This window comes from Mobula birostris, chromosome 32, assembly GCF_030028105.1.
Source record: "Mobula birostris isolate sMobBir1 chromosome 32, sMobBir1.hap1, whole genome shotgun sequence".
Classification (NCBI taxonomy): domain Eukaryota; kingdom Metazoa; phylum Chordata; class Chondrichthyes; order Myliobatiformes; family Myliobatidae; genus Mobula; species Mobula birostris.
In genome coordinates, this window is record NC_092401.1 from 29,091,909 (window position 1) to 29,117,880 (window position 25,972).

Consider the following 25,972-nt stretch of genomic DNA (forward strand, 5'->3'; position numbering starts at 1 on the left):
GCAGAAGGTTCTGATTGTGTTGGAGACCATGCAGAGGACATTCACTGGGACTTTGCCTGGATTAAAGGACATTCATTACGGAGAGAGATTTTATATACAGTGCTTGTTTTCCCTGGAATGAAGGAGACTGACATAATCTGTATAATACCGAGGGATATTAGTAAGGCTAAGTAGAATCTTTTCCCAATGTAGAGGTTCCATCAACAAGAGGGCATGGGTTTAATGTGAGAGAAAGTATTTTAAAAGGGCACCTTTTTCCACCTTCTGTTATTGATATCTGGAGGAGATGGAGTCAAATATAATGACTTAGTTTCAAGGACATTCAGTGGGACACTTAAGTAGAAAAGGCATAAATGAATGTGGATCTAATGCAAGAAATGGAATTAGTGTAGATTGGCAAATAGGCCAGCATGGACATATGGGCTGAATGGCCTGTTTCTGTGCTTTACAACACTGAAGCAAAGTCAGGGTAGAGGCCAGATGTGGAAGAAGGTCCACCGACCCACACATCTGGAAGATTGTGTTCAAAGTAACTTTGTGTATTTGTCTCCTGCCATTAAATGTACCCTGAAAAGTTAATTGAATATTGGTGGGAAAACCTTTTTAATGAATTTAGTGTGTGAACTCCTCCATTGTTATGTTGGTGTTATCGAACTGGCTGAATGGAATTTCCCTGTCTGAGAGTTGGCTAAAAGAAAAAAACCTGCTGATGACTTCAAGTTCACTTGCTTTGTGAAGCTTTAACTAGTGAAGGACACACAGCTATGATGGGTCGTCAGCAACCTCTGCTTTCCCCAGTTGTTGCTTTTTAAGAGATTGAAAACAGAAGGAGGCCACTCTGCCCTCTGATGCACTCCATCATAGTATGCCATTCAGTAAGATCAGAGGCAATATTTTATCCCATGGAGTGGTAGTTAATAAGATCAGAGGCAATATTTTACCCCATGGAGTGGTAGTTAATGAGTTATTCCCATGTCACTCAGTTAGCTACTCCCACATGAGAGGAGTTCACATCCAGTACAAGCAGTTATCAATAAAGTTGCGTTAAATATCCTGGTGTGGTCTGCACTGTCCCTAATATCAAATGCAGCACTGGGTCAGACGTGATTGATCTTCAACGAATTGGTGCTACAAACCGAGTAAGACTCCCCAGCAAGAAGTAATTTACAGTAAGACTGTTCTTGTTCACACATATCTATGAAAAATATCCAGAAACTTATCAGCCTAAACTGTGTATATTAGTTAGCGAATTGTATGCATCATGTGACATGAGCTGAGAACTGGCCAGGCCTCTTCTCTTGCCCTAAGGGCAGTGTTCATGCAAAACAGCAGTGGTGTCTGGAAACCAGTGGCACATGCAGTGGGAGCACCGACTCCCACGGAACAGCCTTACACCCAAATTGAAAAGCAGATGCTGGCTCTTGTGTGGGCCTGTGAACACTTCACTGCTGCTTGATAGGCACTAAATTCCTACTTGAAACAGACCACAAGCCATCAGCTTGAAACACTTGGATAACTTACCTCCTCATCAGCATAGATTCAGAATTAGACTTGTGCAAAACTGTTATAACACGGAACATGTCCCCAGCAAATCTTTCACAACATCAGACACTCCATCAAGGATGCCATGCAAAAGTGAGTGGACAAAAGCTGACTCCATCCTCATGGAAGATACCATAAAACCACAAGACCAGAAAATATAGGAGCAAAATTAGGTCATTTGGCCCATCGAGTCTGCTCCACTATTTCATCATGGCTGATCCAATTTTCCTCTCAGCCACAATCTCCTGCCTTCTCCCCATATACCATCATGCCCTGACCAATCAAGAATCTATCAAACTCTGCCTTGGTCTGTCCTGTGTTTTGTAATATCACACCAGAGGAAATATTGTATCATTTCTTAATGCATGCATTACTAAGTGACAATAAAAGAGGACTGCGTGTCTTCATAATCTAAAAAAATATATACATGAAGACTTGGTATGTATATGTAGCAAAGAATTCCACAGATTCACCTCTCTCTGGCTAAAGAAATTCATCCTCATCAATGTTCTAAAAGGACACCCCTCTATTTGAGGTTGAGTCCTCTGGCCTTAGACACTCCCACCACAGGAAACATCCTCTATCAAGGCCTTTCACCATTCGATGGATTTCAATTAGGTCACCCCTCATTCTTCTGAATTCCAGTGAACACAGGCCCAGAGCCATCAAACGTTCTTCATATGACAAGCCATTCGATCCTGAAATCATGCCAACATCTATTTAGGTCAAGGAAAGTGGAAGCTTTCCTGCAAAGTAAACCAGAAGAAATTTGCGATGAGTTGTAAAAGGACCAAATCTTCAGGAACATAATGCAATACTGTGAGCACGGATGGCCAGCAGTTCCAAAAGGAGCTCACGAACTCAGACCCTACTGGCTTGAAGGAAACACACTCACTATTCTTGATGGTTTTCTGCTAAAGAACTCCAGACTCATTATTCCTGCTTCTATGCATGCCAAAATCATCAGAAAGTCATCATTCTACTTCTGAAATCCACCAAGGACATCAAGGCATTGAAAAATGTCGTCTATGAACAGACAATCTGTGTGGTGTCCTGGTCCGAGCACACAGCTGGGAGATTGTGTAAAGCAATGTGTGGTAGCATGCAGAAAACTACACAAAAAGACATGCTGAACTTCTTAGTCCCAGAGAATTCCTAGAGTTACAAAGGCAAATTTCAGTCACAGATAATTCTGAGCTGAAAATAGACAAATTTCTTCTCATTGTGGATTACTAATAGTATGTTGAGGTGTCCAAGCTGTTCTCTACATCATCAGCAGCAGTTTTACCGCACCTGAAAGCTGTATTCACTTGCCATGGAATACCAGAGATATTGGCAATGAATACCGGGCAATGCTCCACAATTCAGCTGCTTGTAATACAAAGCCTTTGCGAGGGACTAGGAGTTCAAACACCAGACAAGCAGTCCACAGTACCCACAGGCAAATACTTCTTCAGTCGTCTAGTTGAGTCCAACTCTTCATGACCATAGGGTCCATAGGGTTTTCATGGCGAGACACAGAAGTAGGTTGCCAGCCCTTTCTTCCACACAGATACTGCTGATGCCCAGGTTGGGACCTGGCTGGGTTTGAACTCAGAACCATCTGCCTTGAAGTCTAGTGCCGATGCCATGACACCACCTGCCAGCCCTTATAGGCAAATTGAGAACCGGAAAAAGCAGTGCAAACTGTTAAGAGTCTCCTACTGGAGGGAAAAGACCACTACAAACACTGTTAGCTCACACTCCATGCCTACTGCCGATGGCTACAGTCCATCAGAGCTGTCAATAGGCCAGAGAGTGAGAACAAGCCTGCCCATTCTTCCTTCCTTTCTCCAACCTAACTTACCAGACAAAGTGAGTAACTTTCAGACAACACAGCGTGAGAAATTGAAGTGTGTATGTGATCTCAGACACACAGAGCAAGATCTTTGTTTCTGCTCAGGAGTGGTGAAGCTGTCTGGGTTTCAGACCAATTCACCAAAGGAGCAATAGTCCGGCAGCCTGCACCACGACTGGAACATCACAAGGTGAAATCCAGTGAAGCAGGTGTGCATTTGTGTGCCTTCAAAGTCCATGAAAGCAAGAGAAAGAAATAGAATGTCTGATCCTTATGACGAGGATCACTTACTTGAGGTGGACATACCTGTTCAGGAATCTGCAACTCTTCCAGGAACCTATACCAGATCAGGTTGCTTATCTGTCCCAGCACAAAGATATACTCCTTAGTCTAATAGCTTGGGGCAAGGGACTAAAGTGGTGGAATAATCCTCTCACTTTGCCAAAGTGTTCAGGTCATCTATCCTGACCTCCATCAGGTTCAGTTTTTTCTTAATGAATTCTAATGTTGGAAACATTTCACAAAATGAGACTGTTGTTAAAAAAAAAAAGGGAATTGGTGAAATAAAGGAGAAAACAGAGTCCATTAAAATCAAAGACAAAAACAGCCGTAATGTTGGCAATTCTCTTTCATATTTATGTAGGAGCTCAGTTTACGTGATCTGGATAAAGTGAACTGAATTGCTCCATTTCAGTGACTATAGTTTCAAAGCAATTCTATGGACAAGTACATACAGTACCTAGTTTCTCTTTGTTTCCCCAAGAAGGGGAGATGTAGTGTGTCCTGCTGAAGGGTTTCAGCCCAAAACGTCAACTGTGCTTTTTTTCCCCATAGACGCTGCCAGGCCTGCTGAGCTTCTCCAGCATTTTGCATATGCTGCTTGGATTTCCAGCATCCGCAGAGTTTCTCTTGTTTATGTAGTGATGGTTAATCGGTCATTCCCATGCCACTCAGTTAGCTGCTCCCACGTGGGAGGAGTTCACATGTTGTACAAGCAGAGTTATCAATAAGTTCAGTTGAATAGCCTGCATGCTAGATTCCTGGTGTGCACTGCACCAACCCTCAGAGCACCCTAATCCCATTTTCTTGCAGTAAATACAAACCCTATAGTTCACCCACTACTTTGAAAGGGCCCCACACATGATGAATGGCAAAGACAGTCCATTAAATTTCAAAGTTTAACATAAATTTATTACCAAAGTATGTAAATGTCACCATATACTACCTTGAGGTTTATTTTATTGTGGGCATTCACAGTAGATTCAAAGAATCACAACAGAATAAATGAAAAACTACACATAAAGATGGACAAACAACAAATATGCAAAAGACCAACTGTGCAAATACCACAAGACAAATAATAATAACATTGAGAACGTGACTTGTGGAGTCCATGAAAGTGAGTCCATATGTTGTGGAATCAGTTCAGTATTAAACCGAGTGACTGTTTGAATGAAGGGTAACTAACTGTTACCCTTCATTCTTGCATACAAAACCAAATTCCTCTTCCCCCCCCCCCACACCTCAGATTTAACCATCCCCTCACTCCCCATTTCACACCATCAGTCAGTAAATTACATTTCATTTCCATAACAAAACATCAGGACTATGTTTGATAAAGTGGGAGAGATAAGCAGTTTTCACAGAAACAGCTGGAAACACTGCACCAGTGAAAATGAGGAAAAGTACAGGCAAGAACATAACACTATACTGAAGAAAAGCCACTTGAGCAGAACTCACACAGTATCTTAGAAAAGAGAAAATTTGTTTGGGGTAGATAACCTCTTTAGGAGGTACACCTGTTCATGGATGCAAATGTCTAATCAGCCAATCATGTGAAGCAATTCAATGCATAAAAGCATACAGACATGGTCAAGAGGTTCAGTTGTTGTTCAGACTAAACATCTGAACAGGGAAGAAATGTGATCCAAGTGACTCTGACCATGGAATAACTGATAGTGCCAGAGGGGGTGGTTTGAGTATCTCAGAAATGGGTCTCCTGGAACTGGGTCTCCATGTAGTTTCTAGAGTCTATAGACAACGGTGCAAAAACACAAAAACAAAACATCCAGTGAGCAGCAGTTCTGTGGGTGAAAACGTCTTGATAATGAGAGAGGTCAGTGGATAGACTACAGCAACAGAAGATCATGCTGGGTTCTACTCTGCTACCCAATAACGTGGCTACTGAGTGTATACGAAAATGGCTAATAAATAGTGTCCATATTTAAGGTAGTTTTGACAAGATTGTACTTCTGACACTCAGCTACTGTCTACTATGCTGCTGCCTTATTTTGATCATCTTTGTTGTGTTGTAATAAAAAGTATTTGGATGCACATTGTCCAAGCAATATGAATTGGAAAAGAAAGTGAAAACCAGTTGAGCCCTGTGGAGACTGCAGATCTGATACTTGGAAATTCAACTTCTGGAAAAGTTCAATGGGTCAGGCAGCATCTGTGGAGAAACACACAAACATTGACCTAATGGAGTATTGGCCTGCAATGTTAACATTGCATCTGTCTCCACAGATGCTCCTTGACCCATTGAGCATTCCCAAGCATTTCCCAGTAATGTGAATACAGCTAAAATGCTGCAAATGTAATGATGTTTAAGAAAGTTTTAGTTAGTCACATGAATGATGGAGAATGATGGAGGGCTACTTAGAAGGAGGGGTTAGATTGATCTTAGGGTAGAGTTAAAAGGTCAGTACAACATCGTGGGCCGAAGGGCCTGTACTGTGTTCTATGGCCTGGATGGTGAGATCTTGTGGCAGTGCTGCATGGTCAGCGTGGACTAGTTGGGCCAACAGACCTGATATTTTCACTATACACATTTTTATAAGAAAGGATTACTGTAAAGACATGAGCCAATAAACAAAGATGATTAAAAAGCATTAATTCCTACATTAAAAAAGCACCGAGATCAACAGAGGCCAAACGTAACAGACAAGTGACTGAATATATGTGCACAGCAAGATCCCAAAGTGGACACTCAATATTACTCACTTTGCAATCTACTCGGGAAATAAATCAACAAGTTACTCAATGCCAGCAATAACTTTGTTTTAAAGATTTAATCTGAGATCATTCAAATAACGAGCAATTAACATCACGTGATAGGGACAGCATGTACTAACAGGACAGCAACACAATTTCCGGGCAGTTATAACAGCACTTACGAGGCCTTGATCTAATCATTCTGCTGGAAACTAGCAGCCTCCTGAATATATATTCCAGTCTGCCCTACTTTAGGGAGTTTGAGGAGATTTGGTATGCAAGACTCTAGCAATTTTTTACAGATGAACTGCGGTGAGCATTCTAACTGGTATCGAGGTATCCAAAGCACAGGATGAGAAAAAGGTACAAAGGATTGTAAACTTGGGTAGTTCCACCACAGGCATTAGCCGCCCCGCCACTGAGGACATCTTCAAAAGGCAAAGCCTCAGAAATGTAGCATCCCTCATGCTGTCTGAACATTGCTACAGTCAGGGAGAAGGTACAGAAGCTTGAAGATACACACTCAATGCTTTAGGAACAGATTCTTCCCCTCTGCCAGCAGATTTCTGAATGGTCCATGAACACTACCTCATCTCTTATTTTATTTAAATTTCTTATTGTGATTTATAGTACATGTATTGAACTCTACTGCAGCCACAAGACAACAAATTTCTTGGCATACATAAGTGGTAATAAATCAGAATCAATTCCCTGCAAGACCTGCTGAGGTGCAACATACACAAAGGGACCCATAAGGAAACACCTTTTCCCAAACCACCCCACACAACTTTTATTTTTTGTTTGCAATGTATTATTTCAGAAAATTAAATTGAACTGCTTACAAGCCCTTAAAGTATTGGTTGTAACTATGTTCTTTGAAATTTTGCTTTTTGACAAATCCAAACACATAAGTACGAAATAAAGCATTTTATTTTGTACAGTTTATCGCCATGGTAACAGACAAAGAGACTACAAGAAAGACAGATGCGTTTCAATTTCAGTTCTTGTGCGTTCAGGAATGGCTCAATGAATTGTAGTGAATGAACTGTGGTTATTTGTTGTTATGGCAACATTTTATGAAGAAGCCACACAGGGAAGACAAGGAGTGAGGGCAACCGAACCCTTTGTGAGATGTGGGCAAAGATTCCATTGCGTACAGGGTCCTTGGTTTAACATCTCACTACAGCGTGATCAACAATCTACCAACAATTTTCCTGCAGTTGGGGGCAAGGCACAAAGCAATTTGAGTCATACGGTGCCACAGCACTGAAACTGGCCTTTCTGCCCATCTAGTCCATGCCAAGGTGACATTCTGCCTAGTCCCATCAGCCCACACCTGGAACATAGCCTTCCATACCTCTCCCATCCATGTACTTACACAAACTCTCTGAAATGTTGCAATCAAACCCACATCCCCCACTTCCAATGGCAGTTCTGTTTTTTGTCCAATCTTAGTGGAAAATCCCTGCTTGCATTTACCCCATCTACACTCAGTGGAAACTTTAATGGCCTGCTCAAAAAAGCAAATACCTAATCAGTCAATCATGTGGCAGCAACTTAATGTATAAAAGCATGCAGAAAAGCATGGTCAAAAGGTTCAGTTGTTGTTCAGACCAAACATCAGAAGGGGGGGAGAAATATGATCCAAGTGACTTTGACCGTGAAATGATTGTTAGTTACAGATGTATCCAGTATCTTAGAAACTGATCTCCTGGGATTTTCACACACAATAGTCTCCAGAGCAGGAGTTCCCAACTTGGGGTCCATGGTCCACGAACCCCTCAGTTCATGACATAAAATATGTTGGGAACCTCTGCTCTGGAGTTTGCAGAGAATGGTATGAGAAACAAAACAAAAAACATCCAGTGAGCAGCAGTTCTGTGGGCAAAAAAAATGACTTGTTAATGAGAAAGGTCAGAGGAGAATGGAGAGACTGGTGCAAGCTCACAGAAAGATAATAGTAACTGAAATAACCACACTTTACAACAGTGGTGTGCAGAACAGCATCTCTGACCACTCAGCATGTCAAACCTTGAAGTGGATGGGCTATATTCAGCATGACTCAGACCATGAGCATACACTCAGTGGCCACTTTATTTGGTACCTCATGGTGGCCACAGCATATATACCCAATCTCATTGCCCTCACTCCTGTCACAATTCAGAATGTCCCATCAAATCAGACCTTGAAGGAGCTTACAATTGTTCCTTCTGTATTTGTTGACTGCGTTTCAAAGTTCACAGGAGGGGACCTCTGAGGTGCAATGTACCATGCGGATACGTTTGGCACAGTACCAGTCCTGCGTGTAGAGTCATATTGGTTACTACATAATTGGAGGATGCCACTTGGTCCATCAAGTTTATGACAGTATTTAATTAATCACAAGACCACAAGACAAAGGAGCCATTCGGCCCATCAAGTCTGCTCCGCCATTTTATCATGAGCTGATCCATTCTCCCATTTAGTCCCACTCCCCCGCCTTCTCACCATAACCTTTGATGCCCTGGCTACTCAGATACCTATCAATCTCTGCCTTAAATACACCCAATGATTTGGCCTCCACTGCTGCCCGTGGCAACAAATTCCATAGATTCACCACCCTCTGACTAAAAAAATTTCTTCGCATTTCTGTTCTGAATGGGCACCCTTCAATCCTTAAGTCATGCCCTCTCGTACTAGACTCCCCCACCATGGGAAACAACTTTGCCACATCCACTCTGTCCATGCCTTTCAACATTCGAAATGTTTCTGTGAGGTCTTCCCTCATTAATCAGTCTCTTAGTTAATCAGTCTCATTTTCCACTGGTCTTTGTCTACACTTCTCACTGGCTCGATAAAGCAGCCACCACCATCAAAGACCACGCCCAGCCCAAACATTTCCTCAGGCAGAAGATAGAAAATCCTGAAAACACATGCCACCAGGCTCAAGGACCGCTGTTATCAGACTATTTCCCTGGTGTGATAAGTTTGACTTGACCGCACAGTCTACTTCAATATGATCTTATTGTTTACCTGCGCCACCATTTCTGTGTAACTGTGACACTTTATTCCACGTTCTGTTATTGCTTTACCTTGTTCCAGCTCAGTGCACTGTGTAATGATTTGATTTGTATAAACAGCATGCAAGCCAAGCTTTTGACTGTATCTCGGTACATGTGAATATTATCTTCTCCCTCACCTCCATTTAGGGCTCCAAACAGTCCTTCCAGGTGAGGCAACACTTTACCTGTGAATCTGTGGAGGGTCATCTATCGTGTCCAATGCTCCCAATGCGGCCTCCTCTGCACTGGTGAGGTCAGATGTAAATTGTGGGACTGCTTTGTCGAGCACCTCTGCTCCATTGGCTAAAAGTGGAATTTCCCCGTGGCTAACCATTTTAACTCCTACCCCATTGCTGTTCTGACTTGTTGGTCCATGGCCTCCTCTTCGGCCATGATGAGATCACTCTCAGGGTGGAGGAACAACACCTCATATTCCATCTAGGTAGTCTCCAACCTGATGACATGAACATCAATTTCTTCTTCCAGTAATTTTGTTTTCCTTTCCCCTCCCATTTCCTCCTCCTCCTACTCACCTCTCACCTCTGACCCCTTCTCCTCGCCTGCCTATCATCTCCCCTCCTCTCCTATCAGATTCCTTCTTCTCCAGCCCTTTATCTTTCCCACTAACTTGGCTTCACCGATATAGCTTGTCCTCCTCTTCCCCCACATCTTACCCCTTCCTTTCCTGCCTTGATGAAGGGTCTCGGCCCAAAATATTAACTGTTTATTCATGTTCATAGATGCTGCAGGATTTGCTGAATTCTTCCAGCATTGTACGTGCTGCTCTGCATTTCCGACATCTGCAGAATTTCTCGTGTTTATGACAATAAAAAGAACAATTCGAATCTGAACTGCCTCCGCACTTCCTTCCCAAGGGTAGAATCTGTCATCACTGGCAGCCAGCTCCAGATCAGTTATTCTCCCAGTGAAGAGGTATTCTGTAGTGTAAATGTACCCATCATAAATGCTGGAATTACAACTGGCACCAGTTGCCTGGTGCATGTTCTATGCCACTCTTAGGGCAGAGAAGCTGGAGTTCCAAGCAGCAGACCCAAGAGACAGAGCCACATTCGAATTCATTTATTGCATGTACATCAATACCTCCGGTGAAATCCGCTATCTGTGCGGACAACCAACACAACCCAAGGACGCGCTGGGAGCAGTCCGTAAGTGTCGCCACACATTCTGGTGCCAACATAACATGCCCACGATGTCCAGCAGAACAACATCAACAAAACAAACCAAAAAGCAGCGAAAAAAAAAGTCCTTTCCTTCCCACCCACAACACAGACAGATGTCCAACCACAAAACAAGCAGTCTCTGAGCCTTAAAACTCCAGTCTATGGGCCAGACTCAGACATCCAGCCATGACAACCCAGAGGCTTTGACCTTTGGGCCTCGACTTCCAGACTCGTCAACTCTGGTCTTTGGGCTTCAGGCTTTGACTTTCAGTATTGACTTCAGAACTCGCTGATCCACTTTGGTCTCAAACCTCAGATTCACGTGGGCTTCCAAACCCAGGACTTGCTGACCTGAGGGGGTTGTCCCTGGCTCAGAACTGATCAGGCCTCTGACTGCTGGACACACCAATAATCGGCCTCTACTTCCAGGCTCGCCAACTTCGGTCTTTGACCACACAGATCTCCGAACTCAGGATCCACCAACCAGTGGTGAGAGAGGTGGTCACCAGACCTCATCGACAGGGCTGACGATCGAACATCCATCCACAAGGATTACTGACCTTCCATTGCAGATCACTCCACCCTGGAATCTGGCTTCTCCCCATAACAGTTAACTTACTACCCTAAAACGCCAACTCTGCTCATCGCTCTCCCTAAGCCTAAGCTGTCCCCTAAGTAACCCCAGAACCATTCCAAAAAAAACGTAACAAAACAAGGCTGAATGACAGCCTTCAGATCCCTCCCGCACACACCAGAGGTGAACAGTCAAGAACAAACAAGAAAAAATCTGCAGACACGAGGAAATCTGCAGATGCTGGAATTTCAAGCAACATACATAAAAGTTGCTGGTGGACACAGCAGGCCAGGCAGCATCTCTAGGAAGAGGTACAGTCGACGTTTCGGGCCGAGACCCTTCATCAGGACTAACTGAAAGAAGAGCTAGTAAGAGATTTGAAAATGGGAGGGGGAGGAGGAGATCCAAATTTCAAATCTCTTACCAGCTCTTCTTTCAGTTAGTCCTGACGAAGGGTCTCGGCTCAAAATGTCGACTATACCTCTTTCTAGAGATGCTGCCTGGCCTGCTGCGTTCACCAGAAAATCTGCAGATGCTGGTAACCCAAGCAACACACATAAAATGCTGGAGGAACTCAGCAGGCCAGGCAGCATCTATGGAAAAGAGTGAAGAGTCGACATTTTGGGCCAAGACCCTTCATCAGGACTTTCTCCCAAATCAAGGCTCTGCCTCGAAATACACAGCCTTGCCTATAATATTATCCAGCACACACATTACAACATGCCATGGAGACAAATCGACACCCAGCCGCAACATCCCACAAGTTACATGTTTTGCACAATGTTGCTTAAGAGAAATCTGTTGGCCACCAATAGTGTCTACAGAAAATGGTGGCTACAGCCAGTCAATCGCAGGAAAAGCCCTCCCCACCATCCAGGCCATACACTCTTCTCGCTGCTGCCATCAGGGAGGAGGTACAGAAGCCTTTGGTCTCACACCACCCGGTTCAGGAACAGTTATTACCCTTCAACCATCAGGCTCCTGAACCAGCATGTGTAACTTCACTTTCAACACTAACCTGACTGCACAACCTATAGATCCACATTCAGGGACTCTGAAACTCAGGCTCTCTGTATTATTTATTTACTTTTTTTTGTATTTGCACAGCTTATCTTCATTTACACATTGGTTGTTTGTCAGTCTTTGTGTGCAGTTTTCATTGATCCCGTTATAGTTCTGTGAATGACTGCAAGAAAGTGTATCATAGGATTGTACATGGTCATATATACCATAAAATATAGGAATAGAATTAGACCATTTGGCCCACAGAGTCGGCTCTGCCATTTTATCATTGCTGATCCATTTTCCCTCTCAGCCCCAATTTCCTGCCATCTCCCTGCATCCCTTCATGCCCTGACCAATCAAGAATCTATCAACCTCTGCCTTAAAATATAAAGACACAGTTGCCTGTGGCAAAAAATTCCACAGATTCACTATTCTCTGGCTAAAGGAATTCCTCATCTAAATGGATGGCCCTCTATTCTGAGGTTGAGTCCTCTGATCTTAGCTTCTCCCACCACAGAAAACATCCTCTCCATATCCTCTCTATCAAGCCCCTTCACCATTCAAAAGGTTTCAATTAGGTCACCCCTTGCTCTTCTGAATTCTAGTGAATACAGGCCCAGAGCCATCATACACTCTTCATTGACAAGCCATTCAATCCTGGAATCGTTTTCATGAACTTCCTTTGAACCCTCTCCAGTTTCAGCACATCCTTTTTAAGATAAGGGGCCCAAACCTGCTCACAATACTCCAAGCATGGCATCACCAGTGTGTTATAAAGTCTCAACATTACATCCTTGCTCTCATATTTTGGTCCTCATGAAGTGAATGTTAACATCGCAATTGCCTTCCCAACCACAGACTCAACCTGCAAATCAATCTTTAGGGAATCCTGCATATGGGCTCCCAAGTCCCTTTGCACCTCAGATTTTTGAATTTTCTCTTCATTTAGAAAATAGTCAACCCTTTCATTTCTTCCAAAGTGTATGACCATACACTCCCCAACACTGTATTCCATCTGCCATTTCTTTGCCCATTCTCCTAATCTAAGTCCTTCTGTAGCCTCTCCACTTCCTCAGAACTACCTGCCCCCTCCCCTACCTTTGTATCATCTGCAAACTTTGCAACAAAGACACTAATTCCATCTTCAATATCATTGATATATAACATAAAAGAATCGGTCCCAACACAGACTGCTGTGGAATACTACTAGTCACTGCCATCCAGTCACAAAAGGCTCCCTTTATTCCCACTTTTTGCCTCCTGCCAGTCAGTCACTGCTTTATCCATGCTAGAATCTTTCCTGTAATACCATGGGCCTATAGCTTATTAAGCAGCCTCATGTGTGGCACCTTGCCAAAGGCCTTCTGAAAATCCAAATGCATCAACTGTTTCTCTTTTGTCTACCCTGCTTGTTATTTCTTCAAAGAATTCCAACAGATTTGTCAGGCAAGATTTTCCCTTGGGGAAACAATGCTGACTATGACCTATTTTATCGTGTGCCTCCAAGTACCCCGAGACCCCATCCTTAATAATTGACTCCAACATCTTCCCAACTACTGAGGAAAGACTAACTGGCCTATAGTTTCTTTTCTTCTGCCTCTCCCCCTTCTTGAAGAGTGGAGTAACATTTGCAATTTTCCAGTCTTTTGGAACCATTCTAAAATCTAGTGATTCTTTAAAGGTCATTACTAATGCCTCCACAATCTTTTCAGCCACCTCCTTCAGAACTCTGGGGTTACACCATCTGGTCCAGGTGACTTATCCACTTCAGACCTTTCAGTTTCCCAAGAACCTTCTCTCTAATAATGGTAACTTCACACACTTCATGCCTCCTGACACCTGGAACTTCCACAGCGAAGACATGCACTTTGATAATAAACTTACTTGAACTTTGAGAGATTTCCTCTGCTTTAAGAGGATGAGTACCCTGCTTTTAGCTTTCCGGAAAAGGAGGCTGCCAACTCTTGTTGAGTCTAAACGCCAGCCATTGCCTCCTCCTCACCTCATTCCCTTCTCTCCCTGCCTGGTGGCAGAAAACTCACAAAACACCCATAAAATGCAGACAAATTCACTCACAATCACTGGGGGAGATCACCAAAGTCATACTACTGACGTTTCTCCAATAAGTAGATTCAGATTTAGTTATCACATGCACATCAAAAGATCCAGTGAAAGGCATCATTTACAGTAACTGCTACATGCTTGATGGGGGGCGCCAATGCGTTTTCATTGGTGGTGTGGGGGGGGGGGGGGGTCAGTGCCTTACTGCTGGGAGGGGGAAGCTGGGGCAATGCTTTGGGGTTCTAACATTCTAACATTTGACTGTCATTCATTCTTTGGGGCACTCCTCTGTTTTCTTGGATGTTTGCGAAGAAAAGAATTTCAAGATGTATATTGTATACTTTTCTCTGACATTAAATGTACCTATTGAAACTATTTTCTGAATGAAGAGAAAATTCAAAAATCTGAGGTGCAAAAGGACTTAGGAGTCCTTGTGCAGGATTCCCTAAAGGTTAATTTGCAGGTTAAGTCTTTGGTGAGGCAGGCAAATGTGATGTGAGCATTCATTTCAAGAAGACAAGAATATATAAACAAGGACGTAATGTTGAAACTGGTGATGCCTCACTTGGTGTATTGTGCCGGGAGCAACCTGCAAGTGTCACCACACATTCCAGTGCTAACACAGCGCTTCCACAATACTCGACTGAACAACACAGAACACAACAAGCAATGAAACACCAACAGCATAACAAGCCCCTATCCACTTTCAGCCCCTTATACACACACACACACACACACAGTCCTTCAGTCTCCAAGCTCTGGCCATCCAGCTTCGACTTCTGATTAACCTTCGGACTCCGATCGTCACAATCAGCCCCCGGACTAGCCAGTGAGATGGGTTCTCGAACTCTGGCGCACCGACTGCTGGGCTCTTGTGCCACCCTGTGCCTTCTGCTTGCACAGACCCACCCAAACCTGCAACAACCCGGCATCCACGATTGTTCTTTATCACACACCCAATCGCTGGCCTTCAGGCACGGTGCAGAGGCGTAAACTCCAGATGTCCTTCACCTCTGAACCTAAAACACTCTGACACACTTGCCAGAGCGCTCAGGAATCACTGCATGAACCTAAAGGTTGAGGGTTCAAACCTTGCTCCAGAGGGTTGGGCTCATGAATCAGCCTGACTACCAGAGAAAGCACATTGCCAGGTGTGCTACCATTTAGGCACAACTCTGGACTCTCAAGTATTCAGGCATCTCATATGGGTGATGGGTTGTCCATCATATCTGACAAAGCAGAAAAGCTGTTGCACTGGGTCAGTTTCACTCCCTACCCATGGAAGCCCAGGTCTAGCTGTATGAGTAGTCATCAGAAACTGGGCCAGTAAGTGCATGACCATGACCCCTTCTGTGCCTTGTCATGTCCTTCACTCTCCATGAAGCATTAGAGAGCCACCTTCCTGGCCAGTGAATGTCGCTGCTGATCTCATCTGCCCGGTCTGCCAGGGCTAACTCTGCATGCACATCCCTGTCTCACCAAGGGTAGGAAGCCCACCATCTACCCTCTCCTGGTTTAGCCTACCTGTACTGGGGTGTGGCTGCTATCACACATGAACAGCTACTTAGAGCCACGCAGGTGAGAGCTGAGTGTCCGGTGGACCAGTTGCCCCTTCAGCAGAGGTGCTACCCACCCCCCCCCCCGCCCTGCACACTCCATGCACTTCACCGCACATGGACCAAAAGCAGGAGGTTGAAGCTGGTGCTGAGGTTCTGTGAACCCATACAGAAACAAAATTCATCTGCTTGATTACTTCACCCTTCGGAAGCTTGCCCTCTTTAGAACTAGTTCATTTATTCTTTTAGAACAGCACATGGGCACAACTTTCTACATTTGAAAAGGTACTACACAAATGCACAGGAGCAATGCCTCAAATACATGTGGCCTCGTAAGAGGTGAGTTAACAGTCACACTAGATCGCTTTGTAATACAGTAGAACTGTGTAACAATGCTGGTCACAGCTCCAGCCAGGCAGTGCTTGAGCAGTTACATCACTGAACAGAATGTACCTGGGCAAAGTCCCACAATGCCAGGCAGATGCCAACGGGCAGAGCAAACCCAATCTGGCTAATCTTTGCCCAATCTGCCAGGGGAGACGTGGCAGTGTTAGGATGCCAACAAGCACACTTACTCAGCAATGGAGACAACTACGTCAGACTATTGTTTTACTGACTACAGCTCCAGCTGTAATTCCAAGCAAGCTCCAAAGCCAGGCTGACAACACCTCCTCAGCTTCCTGACCAACAGCCTGCAATCAGTAAGGAGGGGCAGCAAGACCTCTGCCACCTCTCCCCAGCGGCTATCCCTCATCTCCCCGACCTTGTCCTGCAGTTTTCTTCTTCGGGCCCCTACTCTGCTCCCTGTGCACTCATGACTGCATGGCCAGATTCTGCTCCAGCTCCATCTACAAGTTTGCAGATAACGCCACTGTGGTGAGCCTCAAATAACGATGCACCGGAGTGCAGGAGGGATATAGAGAGCTTCATGACATGGTTTCAAGTGATTCTCCCAATGCTGGAAGTACCACACACAAAATGCTGGAGGAACTTAGCAGGTCAGGCAGCATCTATGGACAGGAATAAGCAATTGATGTTTGGGGCCAAAGCCCTTCATTAGGACTGGAGAATTCTCCCTCCATTTCCACCCTGGGATGCCTCTTACCATCTTGTACACCTCTATCAAGTCACCTGTCCTCCTCCTTTGCTCCAAAGAGAGAAGCCATAGCTCATTCAACCTATCCTCATAAAATGTGCTCCCTAATCCAGACGGCATCCTGGTAAATCCCCTCTGCATCTTCCCTAAAGCTTCCGCATCCTTCCTGTCCCTGGAAATTCCTCCCAAACAGACTGTAGGGGAACCACAGTGCTTCAAAGCACTGGGTCACCCTCACCCTAGAACATAGAACAGTTCAGCACTGTACATGCCACTCGGCCCACAATATTGTGCTGGCCCTTTAACCTACCCCAAGATAAATCTAACCTTTCCTTCCCACATAAATCTCATTTTTAAAACGTAGGTCGGTACAGCACAGGAACAGGCCACTTGGCCCACAATGTTGTGCCAAACCAGCTAAAAAGTAAATCAAAAACACCCAAACATTAATCCTTCCTACTTACACCTTGTCGATATCCCTCCATCTTCCTCACATTCTTGTGCCTATCTAGACATCTCTTAAAAGCCTCTAATATATTTACCTCTACCACCATAACAGGCAGAGCATTCCAGATATCCACCACTCTCTGAGTAAAAAACTTACTCCTCACATCTCCCTTGAACCCACACCCCCTTACCTTCAATACATGCCCTCTGGTATTAGACATTTTAATCCTGGGAAACAGAAACTCTCTGTCCACTCTATCAATGCCTTTTTGTAATCTTGTAAAGCTCTACTGGATCTTACCTCAGCCTCCGACACTCCAGAGAAAACAATCCTAGTTTATCCAGTCCCTCTTGATAGCACATGCCTACTAAACCAGGCATCCTGATAAACCACTTCTGCATCCTCTCCAAAGCCTCAACATCCTTCTTACAGTGGGGTGACCAGACTGTACACAATACTCCAGATGTAGCCAAACCAGGGTTTTATAAAGTTACAACATATGCTTCTGCCTTTTGAACTCAATGTCTTGACTAATAAAAGTAAACATTCCATAAGCCTTCTTAACCATCTTATCAACCTGTGTACTGTCTCCTTGCATTTGCCCTGTCAAGGTGCAACACCTCACCTTTATCTGTGTTAAACTCCATCTGCCATTTCTCAGCCCATATCTGCAACTCATCTATATCATTGAAAGTGGCTATGCAGGTACAGCAGATGGTGAAAAAGGCGAATGGTATGCTGGCATTCATAGCAAGAGGATTCGAGTACAGGAGCAGGGAGGTACTACTGCAGTTGTACAAGGCCTTAGTGAGACCACACCTGGAGTATTGTGTGCAGTTTTGGTCCCCTAATCTGAGGAAAGACATTCTTGCCATAGAGGGAGTACAAAGAAGGTTCACCAGACTGATTCCTGGGATGGCAGGACTTTCATATGATGAAAGACTGGATCGACTAGGCTTATACTCGTTGGAATTTAGATGATTGAGGGGGGATCTTACTGAAACGTATAAAATCCTAAAGGGATTGGACAGGCTAGATGTAGGAAGATTGTTCCCGATGTTGGGGAAATCCAGAACAAGGGGTCACAGTTTGAGGATAAAGGGGAAGCCTTTTAGGACCGAGATGAGGAAAAACTTCTTCACACCCGAGAGAGGTGAATCTGTGGAATTCTCTGCCACAGGAAACATTTGAGGCCAGTTCATTGGCTATATTTAAGAGGGAGTTAGATATGGCCCTTGTGGCTAAAGGGATCAGGGGGTATGGAGGGAAGGCTGGTACAGGGTTCTGAGTTGGATGATCAGCCATGATCATACTGAATGGCGATCATACTGAATGGCAGTGCAGGCTCGAAGGGCCGAATGGCCTACTCCTGCACTTATTTTCTACGTTTCTATGTCGCATTGATTGCCAGTCTTCTGCATTATCCACAACTCTACCATTCTTGGTATCATCTACAAATTTACTAACACACTCATCTACATTGTCATCCAGGTCATTTATATACATCACAAACAGCAGAGGTCCCAGCACAGATCCGTCTGGAACACTACTAATTACAGACCTCCAGCTCGACCACTACCCTGTCTCCTAGGTGCAAGTCAATTCTGAATCCAAACAGCCAATTCACCACAGACCCCTGGCTAATCTTCTCTCCCATGAGGGACTTTGTCAAACACATAACTAAAATCCACGTAGACAACATCCACAGCCCTACCCTCATCAATCTCTCTCGATACCTTGTCAAAAAAACTCTATCAAGTTGGGAAGGTCTGACCGGCCTGGCACAAATACTCATACCTTATCCCTAATAATTTCTCCAGCAATTTTCCTATAAGTGACATGAGACTCACCAGTCTATAGTTCCCAGGATTTTCCATTGTTCCCTTCTTAAATAGAGGTACAACATTCACTACAAGCCAGTCCTCTGGGACCTCACCTATGGTTCTATCAGGCCCTGGGATTTCACCTCCAATCCACCTTAATACTCATTAGGAGGCTCAATACATCCTCCTCGACCTCTAAATGCCCCAACATATTTATGGTCAGCACTGATCTCCTGAACCTCCATATCCCTTTTCCTGGTAAATACTGCTTTAGTACTCACTAAGGGTCTCTGCATCCAAGCAAATGTTTCCCCTTTATCCTTGAGTAGTCCCACTCCCTCCCTAGTTATCCTCTTGCTCTTGATGTATGTATAGAATGCTTTAGGATTCACCTTAATCCTATTACCAAGGACTTTTCATGGCCCCTCCTGGTTTTCCCAATTCCCTTCTTTAGTTCCTTTCTGACTTCTTTATACTCATGTGCTTCATTTGATCCTAACTTCTGAAGCTCTTCATACTTTCCCCTTTTCTTCTTGACTAAATTCATCACCTCTCTGGACATCCAAGATTCTCAACTTTCCATCTCCACCCTTCCATCTAACAGGAACCTACTTTTCCTGCCCTTTCATTTCATCCATGGGCTTATCTAAGAGTCCCTTAAATGTCCCTAATGTCCCTGCCTCTACCACCACCCCTGGTAGCACACTCTATGCACCGACCACACTCTAGAGTGGGCATGTGGGACATGCTGTTGGGGTGAGCAAAGGAATACTGGCCCTCCCAAGGATCGGCGGACTCCTCTAACTGTGATGGATATTCACCGTCCAGGGATGGGGAGGTTGCTGCCTCTTTCGTCAGGATCAGCTCTCTAACACAGCTGCCGACTCTTCTGGAACTCAAAGAGTTGTGTTTTTGAGCAAATTGAAATTCCAAACAATATTCTTCGTCAGCTCCTTGTCATAAATGAGAGCTAGCCTTCAGTCTTTAATATAAATTGCAAGCAATAATCAGTTTTCAGTTAAAAGGACAACTTTGCAAACGAACAGCAATGTTTATAGGCTGCTGGCCCACAGCACAGGGCTGACAGCTCAAGAGTTGCAGTGGAAAACAATGAAGTTCTGCTAATTGGGCCTACATCAACCCAGACAACACTGCTTGTTATTTAGTTCAAGGAAGCTTGCAGACCACACTGATACCATCATTTAACACATCGAATAATTGACCTATCAATTGTTGGAAGATCTGTGTACGCAGAGTCAACATTCACAGCATTAATTCTGAGTGTTTGAGATCTCTGTCACCAGAAGCTATTGGACCACCACATGAAAAGGTATCTGGAAAAATATCACAAGCACGTGAAGTCACCAAGTGGCAAAAAATCAGTATAAATGTAAGCGATCAGTCAGGCTTGTTAGGAATGGTCAATGGACAACAAGAATGATAGAAAGATGGAAGAACGAGAACCCTTTCCGACTGACTGATTTCTGTGACAGGCAACTTGTTCATCAGCAACTCACTGATATGTCTTTTTACCTTATAGGAATTGTATCTGGGTTTTGGCTCTCCTTTGAGTTTGAGAAATAGTTTGTAATTTGGAAATCCTTTATAAGATAGAAAACACGAAAGGTTCATTCATTATCAAAGTAACATCATTCTGAAATTCTTCAATTCTCCGGGTAGCCATGAAATCAAGAAAGAAAAGATAGGCAGCAAGATTATCAACCCCCAAATCCCACGTCTCCGCACAAAAAAAAACAAACAGAAACAAAACAGGGACATCGTCCCCAAATCCCCCCGCCCCCTACACAAAAACCAAGCAAGATGGATCTGTCATTTCGAAGAATTTTATCTAAATTTAAACATGCATTTCTAAAGCTAAATGAACTTTGTTTAAACTAGACGGAATTATCTCTTCCTTGGTAGGGTTAGGGGACCCTCCATTCAAATAGTGGGTATTGGTAGCGAAGCTCACCATAGACGATAAAACAGGGAGGTGATCTAGCCTTTGAAATGTAGGTGGCTACAGTATAACCTCCCTTTTGTGAGGGTACCCATAGCTATCTATATCAGAAAGGGTTTAAGATCTTTGTACCAGTTCTTAACTTCACAGACAGCAAACCTAAAACTATCGCACAACAGGAAAGTCAGGTTTAAATATATGTTAAAAAAAATGCCGCCTACATCCTAAAACAATTTATAGCCAGTACACTTCAAAGCAAATCATTGTCATAAAGAACGCCTAGTAACAAATTTGCCTACAATAAATAGTGTAAACAGCATAACCTGGGTGGTGGCCACGTAACTGTACTGGCCATGTCAAACTCCAGCACTAGTTATATACTGAGACTTGTCAAAGGAGTAACAGCTGTTTCACATGCAGTACAGACACCAACTCATCCACCCTCCTGAACACAAAACATCCATATTCCTCTAACAGCAATGACCCAGAGCACATCACCAAAGATACTCCCAGTGGATTAGCAGGTGATCAGACTGAGCTCGGGGACACTACAGAAGCTGGTTAAATTGCATCTAAAATGGTCAGGGAACTTTAAATGTCAGTGACATTCACAAAATGTCAGTACATTCCAAAAGCATCAAAATTTTAGTTTTATGATTGTAATTACTTATCATTAAATATTTAAAGCACTAGAAGTTAAAGTAAATTTATCAAGGTACATTTATGCTACCATACTACCTTTAGAATCATTTTCTTGTAGGCTTTCAAGGAAAATAAAGAAATAAAATAAAATTTATGAATAACAAAGGCTGACAAACAACCAAAAGACAAAGAAGACCAAGTATGCAAATTTTAAAAACATTGAGAACATGAGTTGTAGAGCCTTTGACAATGAGTCTGTACGTTCAGAGCTAAGGGGAGTGAAGTTATCTGAGGACATTCTGCGAGTCTGTGGTGGCCAGTGCGATCATGTTTGTTGTTGTGTGCTGGGGCAGCAGGCTGAGGGTAGCAGACACCAACAGAATCAACAAACTCATTCATAAGGCCAGTGGTGTTGTGGGGATGGAACTGGACTCTTTCACGGTGGTGTCTGAAGAGAGGATGCTGTCTAAGTTGCATGTCATCTTGGACAATGTCTCCCATCCACTACATAATGTACTGGTTGGGCACAGGAGTACATTCAGCCAGAGACTCATTCCACCAAGATACAACAGAGAGCGTCATAGGAAGTCATTCCTGCCTGTGGCCATCAAACTTTACAACTCCTCCCTTGGAGGGTCAGACACCCTGAGCCAATAGGCTGGTCCTGGACTTATTTTCTGGCATAATTTACATATTACTATTTAACTATTTATGTATTTATTACTATTTAATTATTTATGGTGCAACCATAACGAAAACCAATTTCCCCCGGGATCAATAAAGTATGACTATGGCTACACTGGTTCAGGAGCCAGACGTTTGTAAGGTAAAAACTATTCCTGAACCTGGTGGCACCTAAAACTCCTAATCTCTTGCCTGATGGTAGTAGCAAGATGACAGCATGGCCTGGATGGTGGGGTCCTAGATATATTTTAACCACTTAGTACATTCTTTTTTAAAAAATAGGGGCATAACAATACGGAGGAATTAAAGGAAGTCAGCATTAATTAAAACAAAACAGTGCCAATGAGTTGTAGAACAAACCCTTCAACCCAACTCATCCATGCTGACTAAGATATTTACTTATACTAATCCCGTTTACCTGCATTAAGCCCACAACCCTCGTTTTCTGTGCTTGCTTTAGGGAAATACCACTCAACCCTGCAGCCATTCCTCTCCATTACACTGAACAAACTCTGGCATGGCATAGTTTCAGCGCACTCTGACATCCTGGGGAGCTGTGCCCAGACCTCACGAGGAAACCTACCTGGAACAAAGTTGGAATGACAGTGACAAGGAACTGTGGATTCCCAAGGCCACTTGTGCGTGTACAGAAGTGATTTAAGTGCAAATGAACTCTTGATCTCCCAGCCCCTCACATGTTGTTTGTCTACCACCAATGCACAATCTGTAGTTGCATTGGGTTTTATTTGCACTACCTCAGTGTGATTATGCATTAAATGATCTGTCCAGATGGCATGGAAACAAATGCTTTTCAATGTAACAATAATAAACTAATTACCAAGTTAGGAAACTCTCCTCCACCCCCCACCCCACCACCTTCAGTTCATCTGAAAGTCACAACCTCCAAGTCATGAGAGCAGAATTAGGCCATTCAGTCCATCAAGCCTGCTCTGCCATTCCATCACGGCTGATTTACTATCCCTCTCAACCCCGTTCTCCTGCCTTCTCCCCACAACCATTGACACCCTTACTAATCAAGCACATATCTGCCTCTGCTTTAAAGATACCCAATGGCTAGACTGCCAAGCTTGACCACCGGCTGGCTGAAGAAATTCCTCCTCATCTCTGTTCTAAAAGGATTTCCTTCAATTCTGAGGTTGTGCCTTCTGGCCCGAGACTCTCCCACTATTGGGAACATCCTCGCCACATCCACTGTATCTAGGTCTTTCAATATTCGTTAGCTTTCAATTAAATTCTCCCCCTCCCCCATTCTTCTAAACTCCAGTGAGCACAGGCCGGGAGTAATCAAATATTCCTGATACATTAACCATTTCATCCCCAAGATCATTCTCACAATCCTCTTCTGGACCCTCCCCAATACCAGCACATCCCCATAAGTGTCCTCAATCTGCTTTCAGTTCTCCAACTACGGTCTGGCCACGGGTTTGTATGACTAATACCGTCCCCATAAGCAGAGAATTTTCTACCGTGAGCTCACTGCCTCCGACACACGGGTGGGCAGGTTTTTAAGGCATCTGTTAGTCTTGCGAGACCATGGATCTGCGCCTGAAAAGTCTTCACTCTCCAGGGCACAGGCCTGGGCAAGGTTGTATGGAAGACCAGCAGTTGCCCATGCTGCGAGTCTCCCCTCTCCACGATACCGATGTTGTCCAAGGGAAGGGCATTAGGACCCATACAGCTTGGGCAGGTCTACAGCTGACAATACTGCAGGACCACTGAACCGCCTCTCTGACAATCAGTGTCCCCATCCGCAACCAAACTTCAACATCAAAGCAGACCCAAGTCAGAAATAAATATGAGAACCATCTACCCTGTGTAAGCTCTCTGGTGCCAAACACTAGGAAACCTTCCGTGCCCCTGAGCAAAACTCTCAGGGACGCACGTATAACGAAGACAAACATTCCCACCCCTTAAAAACCATCAGGAAGTGGGGTTGGGGGAACAGCCCCACAACATCCAACAACCCAACATCTCCAGCCACAAAGATCCTGCCGTGATCCTTTGACTTACTTTTATATATGAAAAGTTGAAGTAAAAACAAAGAGCGCAGACATGGATGGGCGAAGGGTCTCTTCCCGCGCTGTCCCGCTCTACCCTCCTTGGAGGTGACACCCACCGCCAGTGAGTCCCTCGGAACTTTTGAGTGCGCCGGTCTGCGGGGTTTCAGTGAGACCAGCCCGAAGAAGCATTTCGGAGACCTGCCACCATAGTTCAAGCATCTAAACTATGCGCTCAAGGGCCTGAGATGGAATGATAGGGGATAATATGACTCGATATTCAAGAGTCAACTTCGCAGCCAGAGAACAGCCCCTCCACACCAATCAAACCTCCATTGTTTTCCACATCCAAACCCTTACATAAATACCGCACACACGACACTACCCCTCACCGAACGTGCCCCTGGCGCCTAATGATAGCAACACTACTCGCTCGCCCACTCCACTTACACAGGTGATTCTATTACAGAATAAAGTACATTTAGGAATAAAAGACACGTCTCCGCTACGTTTCCCTGCCTAATGTGAGGGTCCCGTGTCCCCCGCGGGGAACGTGGGCCAGAACCCGGAGCTGTGCCGTTTCCAACGCCTCCAACTCCATTACATGGCCGGGGCACGAATTCACTTCTGGAGGCGTTGCTTCACCTTCCAAAAGGTGGGTCCGTATCAGCCACCCCCTCCCCCCAACACACACACACCACCTCCCTGGCACGCTGAGGGAGAACTCGCCGGCCTGTTACCCACCCTACCCCCCAAGGTCTCATACCAGCTCTGGGTATCCTGGCGGGATCAAGGCAACTCCCCCCACAGCCCCGAAACAGTTCCGAGTGAAACAAAGTATCCGCGAACATTCCGAGCTGCGACAATGTAACCGGGCGCCGGCCAGTGAACGAACCCGCCGACAGCCCACACTCACCTGCCGGACGGGCTGTCCGCACTTTCTGCCATCTCCGGCCGTGGGGATGAGGGTGGATGGGAATTGGTGTGGGACCGACTCCCCGGGCGGGGTGGGGAGGGCTGTGTCCAGCCGAGCACTGCCGCTCCACGTCCGTCCAGTGGCACCGGCTCTCACCGCCCCAACTAACGCAGCGCACCAGAGCCCAGGCGAGCCAGCCAAGAGGGTTCCCGAGCACCGATCGTCGCTGCACCTCCCTCCCTTCCCCCTCTGTACCTGGCAATATCTCACCTCCACGTGTATCGCTGCAGCTTCCTGAGCCTCAGACCATCCTGCAAAATACTGAGATCCTACTCATTTTGCAATGGATGTTTTGAGCTTTCCAGATATGGTGTTGTATTTAAGTTCCGGTCGCTAAATGGTACATGGCAAGACGGGCTGTATAGAAAACGCATTCCTTCCCGGAAGAGGGATTTGTGTGTCTCACATCTGGCCGTGTTTGCTTTAAGTATTTTACTCTTATTTTAATCGCTCTGGTTTTGCATAGCCTGACCTGTTTGCAATACCCCACACTAATCTAACACTCTCTTCTGAGTGCTGCAACGTTGGTCTCAA

General features: G+C 44.7%; 1 protein-coding gene across 2 annotated transcripts in view; it reads right to left on the minus strand.

Moving 5' to 3' along the window:
- Nucleotides 1-25,755, minus strand: part of LOC140191235 (tetratricopeptide repeat protein 39A-like) — a 121,364-nt gene extending 95,609 nt beyond the window's left edge. Inside the window, exon 1 of one of the 2 annotated variants that reach the window (XM_072248438.1) lies at nucleotides 25,649-25,755. Coding sequence is in view for 1 of the 2 variants with exons in the window: in XM_072248437.1 (XP_072104538.1) it covers nucleotides 25,379-25,410 (32 nt within the window). In the remaining variant the exon portion in view is untranslated. Of the gene's footprint in view, nucleotides 1-25,378; nucleotides 25,533-25,648 lie in introns of those variants that run through there. The other variant, XM_072248437.1, reaches the window with a different exon arrangement.
- Between the last annotated feature and the right edge of the window lie 217 nt (nucleotides 25,756-25,972).